The following is a 20,287-nucleotide window of genomic DNA, read 5'->3' as shown; positions in this document are numbered from 1 at the left end:
AGAGAGAGAGAGAGAGAGAGAGAGAGAGAGAGAGAGAACAAAAACACAAAACCCTTGAACTCTTGAAATTCTGAGACACCATTTTAAAGTCAGCAAGACAGAAGATGGGAAGGGAGTGATCTAGCCACAAGGCACTCTCTTCCTGAAGAACAGGTCCTGGCAGAGGCCTGTGGCCAAGGAAGAGGCACCTGGTGAACCAGGCTGGGGCTGCCTGCCTGCGAGTCAGGAACAGGGGTCTGTCCAGCACAGGAACCTTATGCCTGGCAGGTCTGAGCCAACCTCATCGGTCTTCCTTCTCAGAATCCATTTTAGTGCCAAGGGCTGACTAGTAGGGCCTTAAGGAAGAGCCACTCTCCTAGGCTGGGTGGGGTTCAAGGAAAAAAAAAAAGTCTGTCTCATGCTAGTTTCCTAAGGCTTCCAAGAGGTTTTATGAGTGAAGTTTCTGCCATCTTGTGGCCGAGACTGGTACTGCCTGAATCCCAGTCCTGCTGCTTTCCCCTGCTCCCCAGCACTGCCCAGTGTTCCCTAGGTGGAAAGGGGAGTTCAGAGAGGCCTCTACCCACATTCCAGCCTCAAGGAGCTTCCTGAAGGTCCCAAGTGTGGGGTTGCAACTCATTCACACAAGGACTATCTTTTGTGAAAAAGAGGATGTGGGTGGGCCACATAGGAGGAGGAGCCAGGCCCTGTCCATCTTCCCAAGAGCCAAAGGAGGCAAAGGATAAACACCTAGGTGACCTGGGAAGGAGAGAAGGAAGCAGAGGACTTGCTTACCCTCTTGACCCCAGGGTGTCAGTATAGCTGAGGTTAAAACAGGAGTCCCCTTCCTGAGCGTGAGACCCACCTAGACAGCTTCAAGGGAGGGCGACACCCTCTAAGCAGATGCCCCTGGAACAAGAGAATGCTCTCTGAGGGCAAAGGGGTGTGCACCTCTGGGCAGAGACCAGGAAGGTGTGAAAGCCACTCACTGAGGCCTTTGACTCAAATGTGTAGATCCAGCCACAGAAGGCAGAGCCGTTGTGATCTCAGAGCTCTGATCTCCTCTCTGAGATCTGACAAACTCTCTGCCGCCTGAAGCAAATAATACCTATGCACCTTCATGGCATGGGGCTGCTCTTTACTGGAACATTCCATCCTTACCGCCACCCTGTGTCCCAGAGCCAGCTGTACCTTTACATCCTGGTGATGATTTGATGGCCCGCATTACTATGGCACTCCCAGGACATGCCCAGGACTCCTTGTAGTGAGGTTGCCCTGACTGATGGAGCCACACCAGCAGATGCTGGCCCAGGTCCTCTCCTCCTGAGGCTCCTTTTCTCCGAAAACTCTGGTACCAGATGGTGAGCTAGCTGGAGTTCCACCATGGAGCGGAGAACTTTCAAGGTGCTCCAGAAATGAAGTTTGCAGAGAGAACCGGGCGTTCACAGACCCCTTTGAAGGGCAATTAGGGTGAAGGCCTAGAGAAGCACTAGACACTGACAATATAGACTCATCCCTGAACCACAAAAACATATTGCCACAGGCCTCAGTTGCCCACAGCCCAGGAACAAAAGACCCCAAAGGTGACCAGGGGGTGACTATGGCAGAGTCTTACAGGTGCCAGTATCCATCCTCGTGACTGGGCCTCTCACATCTCAGCCCTCCTTTTTTGTCAGCCACCAAATTTGACGTTGGTCTCTCCAATGAGTGGGGCAGAAAATGGGTGAGTGCTGGTACTAGAACCTGGGTAGTGTAGTATCCAGGCATCTGGCCTTGGCAGTTCCAGGCCACACTAGCATATCAGGGATCAAGACACATGTTCTCACAGACACTGTTTATATGGTTGAGGACAATAAAACTTTTCACTGGCAGCTGCCATGAGACAGATATTAACACGTGAAGTCTTTGCCTAGACATTGAGCCTCAGTCTTTCCAGGCAGGCTTGGCCTTCATGTGGCCAATCTCCCTCCTAGTTAAGAGGGTTGAGCGGGGAGAGCCTGAAGCAGTGAGAGGCACTGAGCATAGAGGTGAGATCTGCTAGCTGGCAGGTTTGGGGGTTCGGCTCATCTCAACAGTAGCCCAGCCAGCACCCTCGTCAATGCACAGGCTCTGCTGCTCCGAACACAGCACTCAGAGTGATTTTCTAATGCTGTATGTTCGAACACTTCAGGGCAACTGGCAACAAGATAGAATAGGAACACAGCTGAAATCCAAAAGGGAAAAAGGCAAGGATGTGCTCTACAGGGAGCCATGTCTGTTTCCTAATCTGTCTCCTGCCCCAAATAGCTCTGCTCTCCTTCCCCGATTTGTGTTGACGTGTTTCTTGCCTGTGGAAGCAGATGCCACCAAGACTTAAACTGGGTCACGGAGGACTATGATGGGCTGACACAGGCCCACAGGCCATGTCCTCCTCGGACTTGAATATCCAGGTTCCTGGCCCAGAGCTCAGACAGGATCCATAGAAGGCAACCTTTCATGAGTAGTGGGAGTGGGCGGGGCTTGTCCCTCAGCCTGGCACAGAGCCCCTGGCTTGCCTGACTTTCTGGTCCTCTTTCCTCATGGACAACCAGAGAACCACAGGGCCCTGCTGCTACCCTGGAGGAGGTTTGGAGCTGCCTTCCAAAAGCAGGGCTTCTGTCAGCTACGTGACACTGGACGGAACATGAATTATACAAACAAACACTTGACTCTAGGTTCTAAAGCAGGAGGTCAGGGCACTCACTGCCACGCCTGACAGCCTGAGTTCAGTCATCAGAAACTCCATGGTAGGAAGAGAACACTGAGTTTCACAAGTTGTACATGCACATACGCACACACACACAGACACACACACACACACAAACATAAATAAATAAATAAATAAATGAACTTCATAAAAAGAAAGTTTAAAAGTCTGATGCACATTCAATTCCAAGTCCCAGTCCACCGAGGCAGATTGATAAGTACCCATCTAGAATGAGCCAGCAGAAAGGGGTAGAGCCAGCACATGACATAAGCCATGTGTCCCCTGCTGGCCATGCTCCCTCCTTCTCAGGAGTCCTGTGTCCAGCGTTGGATCCTGAGGTTTCCCCTCTCTCTCCACAGGTTCTTTCAAAGCATGGCTTTGGCCCCATCACCACCGACATCCGAGAGGGACAAGTGTTCTACTATGCCGAAGACTACCACCAGCAATACCTGAGCAAGAACCCAGATGGCTACTGTGGCCTAGGGGGTACTGGGGTTTCCTGTCCGATGGCCATTAAGAAATAATTTCTCTCCACAAAGCTGGTTCCATCAACACCATGATTGCTGGATGGAGCGGCACCGCTGTGATTCACATCTGTCACTTTATTGGAAGCACATGCCACACGGGCGTTTACATGAATCTGGTTGTTATTGGGGTTTGATTTCCAGAGAGTAGGATGACAAGGTGATACATTGTAATCTGCCTTCTGATCAGTCCGGGTGGGGACAGAACATGACATTTTAGTGCATTTAGTGCATTTAGTTTGGGATCTAAATGGAGATAATGAATATCCTGTGTCCATCTGCTTGGGCCAAAGGGATGCTGAGGGTTCTGAAACAGGGGGATGGCCAGGAGAGCACAGGGTATTGGGACCCCTTGGTCTGTACTGACATACCTCACCCACTTCCCTGCCCTCAGGTGCCTAATTCATTAGTGTCTACAGACCCCGTGAATCACTTGCCAAACGCTTTGCCCTGCTGACTCTAGACGCATATTAGGGGTTTCTCTCCCCCTCCATCCTCTCTGTGCACAGAAAAGACATGAGTGACCTTAATGAATTCTAACATTCTGCTTACAGCTATGATAAAGCTTGTTCTAATAAAAATCTACAGTTTGGTAATAGCAACTGCCTGCTGTGAGTTTGTCTTTCCTTGTTCAGGAAGGGTATTTAGAAGTATGGCAAAGCCAAGTTAAGAGCTCAAGAGAAAACAAAACAAAACAAAAAGCTACAGCACCCCCCCCCCGATTATTTTTTTCCTAAACAGAAAATATGATTAAAATTTGTGCAAATGGGCACACCCCTGGCTCTCTGTAGCTTTAGTAATGAATAATTGTTCTCAAGGTGCCTGTAACAGGGACAGTTGTACTTAGAGCAGACACCTTCAGTCTTTGCCCTTGAAGAGAAGAACATTCTCTTCAAGACAAGAAAACATAACCATGTAAACAAATGAATAGGTAAGCTAACTTCAGGTCCTGATGCAGGACAGAGAGATGCATAAGAAAGGTGCTGGCTCTAGGACTATGGAGCTGGGTACAGGGTCATCTCAGCTGGATGGGTTCATCTCAGTTCCCATAAGGTGGCAAAAGGCAAACTTTAGAGTGGAATGATGTAACATTGGAAGCAATCTGCAGACGAGTGAATGCCAGGAAACACACACACACACACATACACAAGGGTCAGAGGCAATCACCCGGTATGCTTCAGCTAACAGAAGAAAAGGGTTGCTAGGCTGAAGAACCAGAAGTGCAAATGGTTGTGGCAGGACTGGAAAAACTGAAAGGCCTGTGGGACTTGAGTTTGCAGATGGTAACCTGTGAGGAGCTGTCCAAGGTGGGCAGAGCTGGCTCAGGGTGGATCATTGAGAAACCTAAGACCTGGCTTTAACTGAATAGCAACACTAGGCAGTTCAGACTCCTCATCTTTTAACTTGGGCACAAGTGAGCAGAGTGTTATTGCCACATGAGGGCACAGAACTGGGCAGGGGATGGATGCAAGTTCCTGGCTTCATTGTAGAGATGTGGAGGGTGGCAGTTTAGGGGCAGATCTGCAGCTTGGAAGGAATCCAAGAATGGGAAACTTAGGAAGCGATCTGCATGCAGATGCCATGGGACCATCCGAGATCATGTGGGAGAGGATGAAGGTGCTGGCATCTAAGGAGTGGGGCCTCCATTGATGCCCAGAGACGTCTGGTTAAAGGAGATGCAGATGAGCTTAGAAAGTGACACTTGAGGTTGTCTGTGAAGGAAAGGTGTCCGGGGGGGGGGGGACAGGACCCTCAAATCATTTCAGGGAGCACTCCTTGGGTCTTGCCCTAACTAAGGCTTCCTCAGAGGAAACTGAGGATTTCCCTCAGAGTCCCTGCTCTGGGTATGCAAGCCTAGTTCAGGTACTTCCAGAGTCACAGACTGCTGGTAATGCTCATAAGTCCCAGGAGGGCCACTGGATAGAATCACAAAGACAAGCAGGGCCTTGATTTAGCTCTGTTGCATGGGACCTGGGGTATCTGACTTTTCAATCTGAGGTGTTTCCCCACTCCCAGGAGACACTACTACATTGGTCATGTCTCTAGTTCTATAAGCATGACACTTTAACATCTACCTTACATACACATGTTGGCATGTCTTGATCCAGAACCCTCCCCTCCCCCAACTCAGTCTCCTTGACTTGGTCTTCTAGATATACCCTTACCACTCTCCTTCTGAGAGTGTACTTGCCCCTACATAAATAAATATCGATTTCACATGCCCCAACCACCGTCTTCATTGGATTCTAACATTCCAAGCCACCATCCACCTTCCCTCATCACCACAGGGCCCACAACAATTATTCTAATCCTTCCCATAGCTGTTAGGCCTGTTCGTCCTGACTGGCTCACTTCTTCCTGTAGAAATGGCAAATAAAGTCACCCATTGTCCACCCTTCCTGTGCCTCATGGTAGCCCGGTGCTTCCCTAGGTGGCTCTCCATGCCTAATCTAGAACCTACAAGCAACAGGGTATCTTTTAAATTTAATTTAATAATTTAACTTTTGGAACAGGATCTCACTGTGTAGTCCTGGCTGGCCCGGAGCTCATGTCAACTAGCTGGCCTCAAACTCACAGACATCTGCCTACCTCTGCTGAGATGAAAGCAACATTCCACCATACCCAGCTGAAAAGTTGTCATTTTTTATTTTGTTAAGATTTCTATGTGTATGTCAGGGCCCTGTGCACATATCTTGAAGGTATTCACATGTACCAAGACTTCTTCTGTGGACCTGAATATCATCTGCTATCATGCCTCATGTTCACCAGAAAGTGATGCATATTTTGTTGCTGGTGGGATAATCTACAGATTACAGCAGTCAGTGGATATAGTCCGGGCCTTCTCTCTCCTCCAGTCAGTGGTCTGTCTACCTGCCTTCTCAGGTAAGATAGATGTTGAACTCTCTGGCTTTCCCTAAGGACTTGTTTCTTCATACAGTTCCGATGGGTTTGCTTTGTAAGTTTGGAAGCTTGTCTCTGGGTGCAGAAACATGTAAGGTTTTCAGTCTCTTGATGTGAATCCCTCAATCCCTAGCAGCAATATCCTTTTCTTAGAAGTCCCCTTTGTCACATACAAACATAACTAACTGCTTTTGTAGTGTTCCCTGGTGCAGTGGTGGCCTTGGTTATCAGCTTGACCTGGTATGGAGGCCATGAAGATGTAAGCTTCCAAGCTTGGTTAATTTCTGTGTCTAGTTATCCCTCTGCTTGCACGATCTGTCCTGTCTGAAGAATACCAATAGATCCATTCTGCTTTTGTATGTCTGTGGAAGTCAGTGTATCAAATAAAGTTTTTCTGATATGAAAATTTTTTTGTCAGTAACTTTGAGGTGTTTTTCATGGTCTTCCCCTCTCTGACATGCACAGTTTCCAGGGGAGATCTGCCATCACCCTCTGTTCTTCTATATGCGACACACATAATTTTCTCTCCCGTCTGTCCCTTTTATAATTTTTTTAATCAAGTAATTTGATCATCCTGTGTAAAACTGTGCTGCTACCAGATAATACATTATTTAAAATAGGGCTGTTGCAGAATATGCATTTGAAGTTTCTCTGTGTTGGTCAGGGGATTTTTGGTTGGTTGTTTTGTTGTTATTGTTGTTGTTGTTGTTGTTAATGTGCTCTAGGAAGAGAGAACCTCCATTGAGAAAACATCTCCATCAAATTGGTCTGTAAGCAAGTTCATAGGATGTTTTAAAAACTTGATTATTGATACAGGAAGGGACAGCCCATTGTGGGCATAGCCACCCTGGACAAGGTGGTCCTGGGCTGTCTAAGAAAGCAGACTGAGCAAGCCTTTGGGAGTGGGCCAGGAAGCAGCATTTCTCCATAAGCTCCTGCTCTAGACTCTTGTCCTGACTTCCCTTCATGAGAGTATAAACTATAGGCTGAAATAAACCCTTTACTCCCCCAAGTTGCTTCTGGTTACAGTGTTTATCATAACAATAGAAAGCAAACTAGGACACAGAAGTCCTCAAAATCTTCTAATTGGTAAAACCATTTGCACAAGTCAACCTCACTGCTCATCTCATCTCTTTCCTCAGTAGCTACCTGGCTAAGCTGGTCTGGCCTGTCTGGGCTTTGATTAGGGCCACTTATTACCCTTGCCCATGTTATTAGGTATTAGGGCTTCAGTCTCCTTTGTCCCAAATCAGAGGGTGGATAGAGACTTACATTTCCATGTGAATACTTAAAACATGTGTTGTAGGAACAGGCTGGTGTGGAAAGGAACTGTAAATTTCTCAGAAGGCTACAATTCTCTGCTCTGTTTAAAGAGTCAGTAAGTGTGCCATCATTCCTGTTTGAAGGCACACACCCAGGACCTGCCCTTAGCCCTTTGTCCCAGATGAAATTAATGACATTGGAATTGAGTCTCTGTCATCTTGTGCTCAAATACCCTAGCAGACTTGTAACAAGAAAGAATTAGGGCACGGCTCAAACACAGAAGTGGAAAAAGAAATGGGCTGCAATCCACAGGGAGAGCTCCTACTCCTTCATCTGTCTCATGGCCCAAATAGCTCAGTCTCCTCCCCCGGCTTGTGTTCATGTGCTGCCTTGCTTTCTTCTGTGGCAGATGTCAACAGACCTGTTGTCCTGAACTAGGTCAGAGAGAACAGCGATGGGTTAATACAGCCCTCCGGCTCTGTCATTTTGTGTCTTCATACCCACCCCCATTCTCCAGCAGGCTTTCTGTGGCATATTGGAGGATCTGTGGTCCCCAGAACCAATGGGCTCCTGGGTTCATCTCTCAGATCCCTCGCTGGAAGGAGACAGGGAGTCCTTACTGTGCCCAGCCCTCGGCTCGCAGATTGTCAGGTCCTCATTTCACCACAGCACTAATAAAGCAACGTCAGAGGACTTACACACCCATCACAGCAGTCAGCCAGACACATCCGTCTTCCAGAAGGTCTGTTACGGAAGGAACCTTTTTCAAACCTACAAGCTCAGGCTTGAGGCTGGGGTTCAGCCGTAGTAGAACGCTTGTCTACCACACATGAAGTCAGATTTGATCCTTGGTGCCAAATACGGGTCTCAATACCAATACCAAATATGGGTCTATGCCTGAGGCTAATCTGGGCTATTTGTGGGTTCCAGGCAAGCCTTACCACCACATGAAGCCATCTCTTAAAAAATAACAAAAGCTAAAACAACAAATTAAAACCAGACACGATCCAGCTCAAGGCTCCCAGGGCAATTGAGACTGCAGACATGAACTGAATAGGAGACAGGTTTTTAGGCCAAACAAACCTTATTCAAAGGGTCAGACATGATGGAAAGTCAGTGGATGTCCCACTGTGGAACAATGGGTGGAGGAATCCAGGCCCAGACCATTCTGTTCCTCTCCAGAGCTGGGTGTTGCCTTTTCAGTTCCAGGTAAAGCTTGCAATACCCACGATCCCTCTCCTTCCTTCCATACTGTTAACAATTCAGGTGCAAGCTTTCCATTTCCTCAAGATGGTCAGGAGAACAGATAAGGCAGGCTGTGTCTAGTGTTTGGGAAGGAATGTCATTATATAAGACTTCCTCAGAGCATTGAAGCCAAGTCCTGATAAGCACAAGGCACTGGCCTTTCCCATGGGAGGTTTAAAAACAGTCTGAGGGGCGGAGAGGTGGCTCAGCGGTCCCAGCTAGAGCCAGTGGTTCTCAACCTGTGGGTTGTGACCCTTTTTGGGGTCGCATATCAGTTATTTGTGTTATGATTCATAGCAGTAGCAAAATCACAGTTATGAAGTAGTAATGAAATGAGTATGATGAGAGGGACACTACAATGTGAAGAACTGTACTAAAGGGTTGCAAGCATTATGAAGGTCGAGAACCACTGAGCTAGATCAATGGTTAAGAGTATTTCTTCCAGAGAACCTGGGTTGGATTCCTAGCACTCACAGCCATGTGTCACTCCAGTTCCAAGGCATTTAGCATGCTCTTCTGGCCTCTAAAGGCATGGAAATGCTCATGGTGTACAGACATGCATGCATACACATTAAAAAAAAAAAAAAAGGTAGGCATGATGATACACACCTATATAGCCAGAACATCTGGCCTCCGTGATTTGCCAGTACTGAATCTTAGCATACTAATTGTGATCTCCAAAAGCCAATGCAGCTCTTCCTGGGACTTAGGACCAAATGGCAGCTATAGAAACAAAGATGGGGTATTAATCAGTGTTCTGGAGAGAGACAGAACTGAGAGAGAGAGAGAGAGAGAGAATGCACAGGGGAACTGACACTCTTCTGGCATCCATGGGCACCAAGTACCATACAGTAAACATGCAGGCAAAACACCCAAGCACATTAAATACATCCCAGCAATCACTGTCTCCAAAGGAAAGTCCAAGAATCCTAATAGTTGTTTGGTCCATGAGGCTGGATGTCTCAGCTGGTCTTTGACATCTTTGGTAGGGTCTGATACCAGCAAAGGAATGAACTTGCTATCCTGAGTGAGGGCAAGCAGAAGCTTCCTTCTTCCATGTCCTTTATATATGTAGGCTGTCATGGTATGGCCCAGATTTAGAGTGGCTCTTCTGTCTTTAGGGTAGGTCTTCCAACCTCAAATGATTCAACTGAGAAAAATCTCTCACAGTTGTGCCCAGGCACTTGGTCTTTAGTTGATACCAGATGTAGTCAAGTTGACAACCAAGAATAACCATCACAGATGGGGAAAGGAATTTTAGGGAGCTTTCTAGAAATAAGGTCGGCTGAAGCTATAAAAACGGAAAGGGGAGTTGAAATTGTTGATTTCGTGAGCTACCTGCTGGGTGATTTTTTTTCCAGAGAGATGTAAAATCAATATCTGCCTCTAACATGTAATGGACATCCAATGACTGACACACCCAAGCTCCTTTTGACAGGTGAGATGAATTTATTAGGGGTGACTTATAAAACAGAGGATGGCCAGGAACAGCTAGAATACAAATCACCCCCCAACACACACACACACACACACTCACTCACTCACTCACTCACACACTCATACAAAGTTCTTGTCTTATATGATTTAAGCATTTCTGTTACACTTGGTTCAGGGTACTCCCTGGTGTGTTAAAGGATCAGAAGGTAGAAGTTTGGAAAACATAAGGCACAGACACATCAGACTTTATGAGCACTCCATTCTTGTTCTCTTTAGGGATTCTGCTGGTCTTAACAAACAGTGTCATGCTGTGGAGAAAACCATTTGTTTCTTCTTCTGCAGTCTGGGTCAAAGGACAGCTAGATAGGAGCTTGCTGCAAGACTGAGGTTTAGTCTCACTCTGGGCATGTGCATGAAAGGAGTAATGGGCTCCTGCCTCAGGGCTCCCTGGACTGCCCTTCCTTCTACAGGACTGAAAGTGAATTTCAGGGATTCTTGAGCTCATCAGAGAAAGAATTTGAGAATGAACATGGTTAAAGCACTTAAGAATGAGTGACTCCCCAAGAGTCCTTTTGGTCAGCTTCTATGATGGTTTCACCTTTGTGTTTGCAGGATTGTTTTATGTTTTTTCTCTGATTATGCAGAATTCTCCTAGAGTCCAGTCCATGTACCAGAGATTCTTCCCATGTGGTAAGTCAGGGGTTATACAGGACTGTCACAATACATAGGGTTAGTGGTACTGGCTTTCCCCAGGGTGGGTGGGTTCCTTAGTGGGTACGTTGGTTGGTGGGTTGCTTAGTTGGTTGGTGGGTGGGTTAGTTGGTTTGTGAGTGGGTTAGTTGGTTGGTGGGTGGGTTAGTTGGTTGATGGGTGGGTTAGTTGGTTGGTGGGTGGGTTAGTTGGTTGGTGGGTGGGTTAGTTGGTTGGTGGGTGGGTTAGTTGGTGGTTGGGTGGGTTGTTTGATGGGTGGGCTGGTTGATTGGTTGGTTTAATTAATTTCCAAGCTACTTTTCTTGGCCAATTATTTACTCACTGCCTGACTAACCCCACTATTACCTCCTTTATAAAAAGACTCTGAACTCTTGGAGAAAACACACCCTGCTTTCCAGTCCCATTTGAAACTCTGCAGTGATCCTCAAGCTTGTCTGGCACCCTCCTATAGCTGCATAATGAGCTCAGGTGAGACAAATTACCCAAGAATCATTGCTCAAATCATTGAGCTCACCCTCCTCATTATTTCAATACATGGAGGACACTTGGCAATATCATGTTTAATCACCAGGTTAGAAGAAACATTACAAAATATAGGAACAAGATAACCCAGCAAGAGATCACCAAAGGGCAGGCAGTGTCCTGCTCATACACATAAGGTTTCCCCGCCTTCGCCGTCTGCTTGGTAATCCACTTCAGATAACGTGACACCTTGGTGTATACTCCTGGCAGATTCTCCTTGCCACAGCCCATGCCCCAGCTGACAATGCCCACCTGGTACCAAGTGGCTATGTTTCTCTTTTTGTTGCAAACTAGAGCTCCTCCACTGTCACCCTAGGAAAGAAAAGTTGTGGGGCAGTTGAGGGCAGTAGGAAAGCTGCTCCCGTAACCTGCTCAAGTGTGAGCATCTGACATAAAGTCCTGAAGGGTTCCTGTGATGGCAGTTTTCCAGCCACAGGGGTGTGGCTGTTGCAAACCATGTGGGAAAAAGCAATTGGATGAGTGGACGACTTGAAAGACTGATTTCTATCATCACTACCGCCATCATCACCACCAAGATCGTTATTGATTTAATGTATGGTTCATTTTGATATATCTGTATCAAAAGCTTGTGCTTTCCTCATGAATTCATTTTCTCTCAGCCCAGCTCTCTCTATTTTGCTCACAAATGCAAAAAGTGAACAGAATAAGCAAAAATTCATCATGCCTCCTAAGAAGCCATTGGTTGGATCTACCAGGTACACAGATGAATATGTGGCAAATGCAAAAAGAATGGTATCATATTAAAAATGATAAAATGTAACACTTAAATCGCCACATTTTAAATGATGTAGGGAAATAAATAAATAAATCAGAAGCCGCACTCGTAAGAGTGAAGGTCCTGCACAGACTGAGGCAGGGGTTAGAGCAAGGCCACACCTGGAGCTAGAGACATGGCCATGGTTCTCCTCTTAGACCTGGGAAGGAACAGGTCTTGCCCACATTCTTGATTTAGGGCTCGTGTGATCCTAAGCCATGGGAGGATCGTGTATGTTGATTAAAGCCACACACCTTGTAGTTATTTGTTACAGTGGCCCTAAGAAACTGCTGTGGTATCTCATTCACTGGGCAGAAAAGCCAGCCACCCTTCCCAGGTGAGCTCAACCTATTACCTGGCAGGCATCCATTCCAGCATTTTGAGTCCCAGCACACAGCATATTCTTGGTTAATAGAGGCAAAACATAACCACACCAGTCCCATCTGTACAGATCCACTTTGACTTTCTGCAGCTTTGTAGGTTGTGTTTTAATTCCACCTGAGCCAGAGAAAAAGCAAAGAGAGAGAAAATCTCAGGTAAAATGGTCCCTTTGAGTGTCAGTACCCATCCATTTCACTCCAATGACAAAAGAACTTCTGTTCACCCAGAGATCAATGAAATGTGGGAGAGTAATAGGTATCTAGAAGACTGTCAAGATCACCCAGGCATCCACAGTTCCCTAGGACGAGGTCCCTGCTAAATCTCAGCCTGAGATCAGCATCTCCAACCCTATAGTACACACAAACCCTGGCTAGAGTTCTGAAAATGTGTTTTGTTTGAATGCATGATGGTCAAGAGAACTCAGGCAGGTAGAGGGGCTTGTAACGCTCTAGGTCCCTTGAGACATTCGCCAAGTAGGAACTCAACCACCCAGGGGGTGGATGCTTTCTTTTTCTTTAGGTATTGTCAAATCTTGTGTCTAGAATGCTTCCAGAACAGAGAAATGGTCAAAGCACATGTGTTGAAGGAAAGATATCTGAGGACTCTGGGGTTAAGAACTTTTTTGTTTTGTTTTGTTTTTCTTTCTTTAAGCTCATAAAAATCAAGGACTGACTCCTACCCAGATTGGGACTTTGGAATAACATTAGAACACAGCTCCATCCATGTAAGGACCTGCATGGAGGAACAGCATGATCTGCAAAGTGTTCCCTGCTGACTGATTATGGGACCAGATGTGCTATGGTAGTTTGAATATGCTTAGCCCATGAGAAGTGGCATGATTAGGAGGTGTGACCTTGATGGCATAGGTGTTGTCTTCTTGGAGGAAGGGTGTCGCTGTGTAGGCAGGCTTTGAGGGCCCCTAGTGCTCAAACTCCAACCTGTGTGGAGGAGAGCCTCTTCCTCCTCCCCATGGCCTGGTAAGGAGCCTCCTTCTGGCTGCCCTTGGATTAAGATGTGGAACTCTCAATTCCTTCTCCTGCAATGTGTCTGCCTGGATGCCACCATGCTTCCTACTATGATGATAATGGACTGAACCCTTGAAATTGTAAGCCAGCCCCTGTTAAATATTTGCCTTTTGTAAGAGCTGTCTTCATCATGGTGTCTCTTCAACAGCAACGAAACCCTAACTAAGACAACATGATTACCAAGAAGAAGGGCAAAAGGGATTAGTTTGCAGGTGTGGCTGGGAAGGGGTCTAGAAGTGGACTGTTGCTTGCTTCTGTAAAGAACACTTTACAGAATTAGCTGATTTTTTTTCCCCCTTGGCCTGAATCTATGGCTTTTAGTTAGAGACCTTGGCCTTAGAAGAGCAATATAGATACTATCACGTGGAGTGGAGTCAGTCCATACTGCTGCCCTGTGTCCTTTCATAGTCCCTCAGAATTCTACTAAGTGACCTTTGGGCCTTGGTTTCCCCAGAGGTTCTGTCCAGGGTTCATGTTCTATAGCATAGGCACACAATTCGCTCCAGGTCCCAGAAGCTTCCTGAAGGCTGATTGATTGCTTGGAGGACCGAGGATATGCTATGTGAGGCTTTCAGTGAGAACTGAAGTCATCAGGTCCACTAGGCAGAATTTCAAGACCAGCAGAGCTTCTAGAATGTTCTAATCCTTCTGAATACCAGCCACATGCCACCCTGTATATCCAATCTGGAGTCACTTACTAATATTAGTAATGCCCCATCCTGTCACCCAGCAGTTCTTCCATGTCTGTACGTCAGAGATTTCTGAAGTGCAGATAGGTATCCTGTTGATACTCAAGTTTAACGGTGATTTGAGCAAGAGCAAAGCTATGTCATTGTCCAGAAGCCAGTCGTCAAACTTTGGATGCAAGATTAACTTATCCACTTTATGATACTTCATCTCCTTTGTGCTGAGGTCATCTCTGCCATGAATGACCTCCAAGTTGGAGCTCATTTAAGATAAGAAGAGAGAGAAAATGTAAGTGATAGAAGTGGGAGATCCCTGAGGATTCTGCCTCCGCCCCTGTGGCTATGGTTCTAAGTAATGAGGGGCTAAAAGGACCGGAGCAGCCAAAGGCAGATCTCAGTCCCAGCACATAGCCTGATGATCTTACTTGGGTAAAGCAAGGAAGTGGTAGGAGAGCAAGGTACTGTCCTCAATTCTCAAGAAGGACTTGACTGACTGTAGAGCAGAAGTCCAGGAAGACTCAGGAGACTCAAGGACTTGTACACCAGCCCAGAGCTGGTGACGTGTGCTCAAGGGCTAAACACTCAGCCTCACATCCCAGGGTCTCCAATGTCTCTGATTTTGCACCCATGCACCACCCTCTGAGTCTCCAATGAGAGCAAACAGTTAGTGATAGGCTTCCTTTTTGTCTGCTTAGAGTTTCATTTGTCTTTAAGACAAGTTCTCCCTATGTAGCCTAGGCTTGCCCATGACAAATCATCCTCTAGGCTCATCCTTCAGAGTGCTGGGTGGCAGGCATGGACTACCATAACCAGCTTAGGAAAAGTGCTGATTAGAAGTCAGATCATGTCCACAGATACTTAGTAGCATGTGAAGCCTGAAGCTCACAACAAGATATATTGAATCCTGGGAGGAGATCTGATTCCTTCCCAGAGGTCAGAAGGAATACTCAGCCATGCCGTCCGTTTTAACACCTGGTGGCATTCCGTGGCTGTTTGAATGAAGCCTCTGGGACAAGCATTCCATTACACTGGTTAAGAAGAAAATTCTAACTTAAGCTTGTTGGCAGAGGCCTGCAGGATCAGCTACTTGGGAAACTAAGACAGTAGAATGACAAACTCAAGGCCTCTCTGAGCTACAAGAATGAGTTCAAGGCCAGCCTAGAAACTTAGTGAGATGCCTTGAAGTAAAAAGCAATGGATCTCTGAGTTTGAGGCCAGCCTGGTCTGCAGAGCCAGGACAACCAGGGCTACACAGAGAAACTCAGCCTCAACCTAGCATGGTCCCCTAGGCTCAATCCCTGGTGCTACCACCCACACTGAACCCCTCCCCCATTTCTTCCAGGAATACTCACTTGTTTAGTTGGTCGAAGCAATGGGATGCAGATAGAACCCACCACTCACTGAGAATAGATCCCCCACAGAGAAGATTACGATGATTCATAATCCCCACATGCCAGGGGAACTCCGAGATATTTGTAGGGTTCCCTCCCATGATAGCAGAAACATTGTTCTGTTGTTGGAATCTGGTACTTGCTAGCCGGCCACATATCACTAAAAGAAACGGGGAAGAAGAAGAAGAAGAAGAAGAAGAAGAAGAAGAAGAAGAAGAAGGAGGAGGAGGAGGAGGAGGAGGAGGAGAAGGAGAAGAAGGAGGAGGAGGAGGAGGAGGAGGAGGAGGAGGAGGAGGAAGAAAAGTTTTAGGGTCTAGAAGTCAAGTCTGAAGGGCCTGGAAAAAGATTACCTTACAGGCCTGTTCTTCCCCGACACACAGGCAAGAAGGGCTCAGCAAAGGGACATAGAGAGAAAACCCACAAACGAATCCAAGCCCCCCATATGCCTCTCAAGAGCTTGGCTACACACATGTGGAGAACACTGGAGGCCACTTTCACTGCCACCTGCTTCTTGGAATGATCCTGTAGGGCCTGGAAGAAGGAAGATTCAAAGCCGCATGGTGGGCAGCTGGATCTTGCTATTCACCTAGGTCTGTGTAGCAATGTCCCTTTCTTTAAATCATGCCTCCCTGTCCCCTGAAATATGCTGTAGGTCTGGTGTCCCATTGTGCATCAGAAAAACAAATGTGGGAAGAAGATGGCTTAGTCCTACTGGCTCTCTGATTCTGGTCCTGCTTTTCCTATTGTGATTAGGGAACACACTTTCATGCAATTTTAATCCCAAGAATCATTCCAATTCTCCCCAGAAGTGAGTTTGGCAGTTCCTATGGGACAGGGTTGTTTTGACATTTCTTGGTGTCTTTTCATTATTATTGCATTTCCCCCTCTTCTTGTTTCCTGTCTTCTTTTCTTCTTCTTCATTTTTCTCTTTCTTTTGTACCTCCTCTTCCTCTTTCTCAGTACTGTGGCTCAACCCCTGGGCCTGGTGGGTGCTAAGCAAACATGCACCAGGCCCAGGGATTGAACCCACCTAAGCCCACTCACACCCTTCTGGGATTATTCCAATTAAGAAAGAAGTAAATGCAATAAAATCTACAGTATTGGATACTCACTGTTTGCAAAGCACGGTACCATTTGGCCTAGCATTATCACTGCCCTGTTTTAAAGAGTGAAGCCTAAGGCTGGACACCGGGTGAAGGCCCAACAGCTACAATACAGCAGAGATGGGTTGGGAACATGGGTGAAGATCTAATGATGATGGCACTCACACAGTTCTTACAGGAAAATATGGCAATATTTCTAATCCAGCTCTCTCTAGTCACAATCCCTCACCCAGGCATCATTCTAGCCCCTACCTTATCTAATGCTCTCTCACAGACTTCCATCCCAGAACTCTACCACATATACCCTGCTAACATATCCCTGCAACCACATATACTACCTCTGAACAGCACTACCACATACTTTATACCATAAACCCTATCCACACAATCTCACTTCACACCCTGTCCCCATCTAAGCCATCACCTGTCACCAAAGACCTACAGCACCCCAGGATCCCACCACGTAGCCCACAAACATATACACCACCATCATAGAATTCCATCACCAGAGAACTTTACCACACACCTCACTGCCACACAACCCCATCACCAACTCACACACCAACACCACCGGCCACTACCACACAACCACACCACATACCCACCGTTCATCACCAAACACTGTGTCACCACCTCACACTGCCACCCCCACGACCAGCCATTGCTTCTCTGTCTTTCCATTTTGTTCCCAATTCCATAGATCTTCTTTCAGTTCTCTAGAAATGACCTGCAGTGACCTGCCTCACTGATCTGTGCCCCTGTGTGTCCTTGGCATCTTAGCTCAATTGTAAAGTGAGTTTTGCTGATCTGGGCAAATTTGAAGCAGGAGAAGTTGGAGTTTGAGGCTAGCGTGGGTTATGGGAGTATTCTCTCTCTCTCTCTCTCTCTCTCTCTCTCTCTCTCTCTCTCTCTCTCTCTCTCTGATGTAATTTCAAATTACCTTTATTGCACTATCATTTTTTGTATTAGATATTCTCCTCAGAATACTAACAATAGTTAGCAAAAGTTTGTAAACTCTTGATATGTCTGCTCCTCTAATCTCCATGAGGACAGGAGCTGTATGTGACTAGTTCTTTCTGCCATCCCATCTAGGCAAGAGACTGGTATGTTGCAAGAGCCCAATACATAGTGCTGGGATGAATGGGTATATTGGGGGATGGTATAAACTGGATGGATGGATAGATGGAGTAGGTGGATAGATGTGTGGATAGGTGGATGGACCAGATGAGTCTATAGATGGCCAGGTAATTAAGAATGATCTTAGTATCAATGGTAAAACTCCTTGAAGCACCAGTGTTGTGAAGAGGTGGCCAGAGACTATGGAGCCTTTGTTCAAAGGCATCAACCCTTTGAGCTCCCAAATCAGGAAGTCAGAGAAGAGGGAGAGTGGGTGATCAGTGGAAGTGCCATTGCATTTGAGGGAGAGTGTGAAGTCTGCAGATGTGTCATTGCAGGAATCCCTGCCTCGTCTCCCCTGCTCATGTCAAGGAGGCATATTTACCCTTTCCTGGTGGACCCCAGCACCCTACAAGGCACCTACCATCTAATCTTAGATAGAGAGAGTCACCTGGCATTCCAGCAAGAGAACTTTAGAATTACTATACAGTAAAACAGCCATGTTGGTCTAGGGTGGGAGAAATTAAATGTTGATTTGAGATGACTGTTTTGAACATGCACGCAAAATGATGTAATTCGAAATCAGGTTGGTTCACAGAATGATTCGTTTTAGTCTTTTCCTCTTTTTGAAACATAGTGCCATCTGTCACCTATTGAGGATCTTCCATGAACCAGCTACTGTGATGCTTGCATGAGCAACAGACTCTTAATAACCCCAGAACCCTCCCCATGGTGTCTGCAGTCCCACTTTACAGGCAAATAAAGAAGCTGAGCACTCAAGTTCATGCAAAAGCAGGAGCAGAGAGGGACTTCCAGCTAGTCCAACTGTTTCTAAACCTAGCTACCCGCTTCATGCTCAGAGTTTCTGTAATAGAACATACCACCCAACCTGCCCAACCTTTCAAAGCCTTAATTGGACCGATAGCATGTGGTTTGGATAGTTTCTCACTGAGGTGAACTTGAGAGGTTCTAGTCAAACATTGACTGTTGGGGCCCTGTCCACCCAGAAGGCAGGCTTTTGAGGGCAGAGGGTAGAGAGCTGGGTCTGATGAGTACATAAGTGACTATGGCTGTCTTCTGAGAAATACAGTCTGATGGTGCATTTAGGCTTAGCAGAGCTGTCGGCAGTCTGGATGCTGGTGAGAGGCTGAGTCCCACAGCCCTGAGAAATGCTTCTCAGGAGCAAATAGAAAGGATCATCTGAAGTCTTGTGATGGACAGCAATGAGTAGCCATGAAGGCTGAGTCATGGCTGCCCTATGGATGGACACAACCTCGCCAGACTTAAACCCCACAATCATCCCATCAGTACCACTGTCAAGAACAGACAGAGCCGAGGAGATGGCCCAGTAAAGTAAGCACGAAGACCTGAGTTTGATCCTCCAGAACCCATGTAAAAAGCTGAGCATAGCAGTGGGTGCCCTCATTTGTGATGTGGAGACAAGCACATCCCTGGGACTTGCTGGCTAGCCAGTCTAGAAGGACCAAGGAGCTCAGCGTTTTGACAAAGGTTGGCATATCTGGGCCCTGCGGGTTTCTTCACTCTGTGCTGAGCCCTTTTCCCCCTCTCTGGCCTGTCTGCCTCTGCCACGCATTAAGCTCTTTCTGTGCGCAGAGTCTTTGCACTGTGCTTGCCAGTGTGCCTCCCCATCAGGAAAAGCAAGTGTCATGAGTGCAGAAAGGCCTGACCCGACTAGCCAATTCCATTGGCCCTGCCCGGGTTTATCACAGCACTGGTCTGTTTTGTCTGTTTCCCGTCATTGGATAAGAAAGAAGACAGCCAACAAAGTTTACTCAGGAATTTTGTTGCCGTACTAGGGATCGAATTGAGGGTTCCTTGTATGGCAGGAAAGCACCCCTTCTTGTGAGTGGCTATCCCCAACCCTCTTCACTTTTTATATTGGGAACAGAATCTCATTAAGTTGTCAGGGCTAGCCTTGAACTCACTCTGTAGCCTAGGCTAGGCTTGAACCTGAGATCCCCTTGACTCATGGTCCTCAGTAGCTGGTTTAGAGGCCTGAACCAACAGCCCAGCTTTTGTGTTTGTTTAAGGCTCATCCCTACCACTACTCTGAAGAAAACCCCATATCCTCCTCTACTGTAAACACAGTTTCTAAAACAGCACACCCTGTGGCAGAGGTTTGAGATTTGTTGGCCAACACACTGACCCCAACTTCTCTGCACTCAAACAGGAGCCCATCACTAGGGATACTGACGCCCTGCCTTGCGTGAGTACTATAGTATGGTGGCCTGTTCACATTAGACTATTAAGAAGGTTTTCAGCATGGTGGAAGAAGGAAGACACTCTCTGTAGATCCTGCTGGACATAAGCCTTCCTGATATGGCCAGTATGCATCACTGACCCAACAGGTGGCTGCCTTTTCTGAAATATGTACTGGTATGGCCATTCCCTCTGGGAAACTCTAGTATCTATACAGATAGCATCTCTCTCTCTCTCTTTCTCTCTCTCTCTCTCTCTCTCTCTCTCTCTCTCTCTCTCTCTCTCT

At 46.8% G+C, this 20,287-nt stretch overlaps 2 protein-coding genes and 1 long non-coding RNA gene across 6 annotated transcripts in view; 1 reads left to right on the top strand and 2 right to left on the bottom strand.

The window, feature by feature from the left end:
* Msra (methionine sulfoxide reductase A) overlaps positions 1–3,827 on the top strand; it is a 334,772-nt gene extending 330,945 nt beyond the window's left edge. For all 3 annotated transcript variants that reach the window (XM_031361169.1, XM_031361171.1, XM_031361170.1), the window contains exon 6: positions 3,061–3,827. In XM_031361169.1, the coding sequence (XP_031217029.1) occupies positions 3,061–3,225 (165 nt within the window). In that variant the 3' untranslated portion in view covers positions 3,226–3,827. The remainder of the gene's footprint in view (positions 1–3,060) is intronic.
* LOC116084310 overlaps positions 1–9,335 on the bottom strand; it is a 10,199-nt gene extending 864 nt beyond the window's left edge. The window contains exons 1-3 of the long non-coding RNA XR_004116074.1: positions 9,244–9,335; positions 772–885; positions 53–215 (exon numbers count right to left, since the gene is read on the bottom strand). This is a non-coding gene — a long non-coding RNA (uncharacterized LOC116084310). The remainder of the gene's footprint in view (positions 1–52; positions 216–771; positions 886–9,243) is intronic.
* Positions 9,336–11,322: 1,987 nt separating this feature from the next.
* Positions 11,323–20,287, bottom strand: part of LOC116085111 (serine protease 52-like) — a 9,393-nt gene continuing 428 nt past the window's right edge. Inside the window, exons 2-6 of one of the 2 annotated variants that reach the window (XM_031362570.1) lie at positions 16,032–16,093; positions 15,524–15,722; positions 14,184–14,431; positions 12,435–12,577; positions 11,323–11,616 (exon numbers count right to left, since the gene is read on the bottom strand). In XM_031362570.1, coding sequence (XP_031218430.1) covers positions 11,347–11,616; positions 12,435–12,577; positions 14,184–14,431; positions 15,524–15,663 — 801 coding nt within the window. In that variant the 5' untranslated portion in view covers positions 15,664–15,722; positions 16,032–16,093 and the 3' untranslated portion in view covers positions 11,323–11,346. The remainder of the gene's footprint in view (positions 11,617–12,434; positions 12,578–14,183; positions 14,432–15,523; positions 15,723–16,031; positions 16,094–20,287) is intronic. The other variant, XM_031362569.1, reaches the window with a different exon arrangement.

Source organism: Mastomys coucha, unplaced genomic scaffold, assembly GCF_008632895.1.
Source record: "Mastomys coucha isolate ucsf_1 unplaced genomic scaffold, UCSF_Mcou_1 pScaffold9, whole genome shotgun sequence".
NCBI classification, from domain to species: domain Eukaryota; kingdom Metazoa; phylum Chordata; class Mammalia; order Rodentia; family Muridae; genus Mastomys; species Mastomys coucha.
Note: the sequence above shows the minus strand (reverse complement) of the source record. Positions and strands in the feature narration are given on the sequence as shown.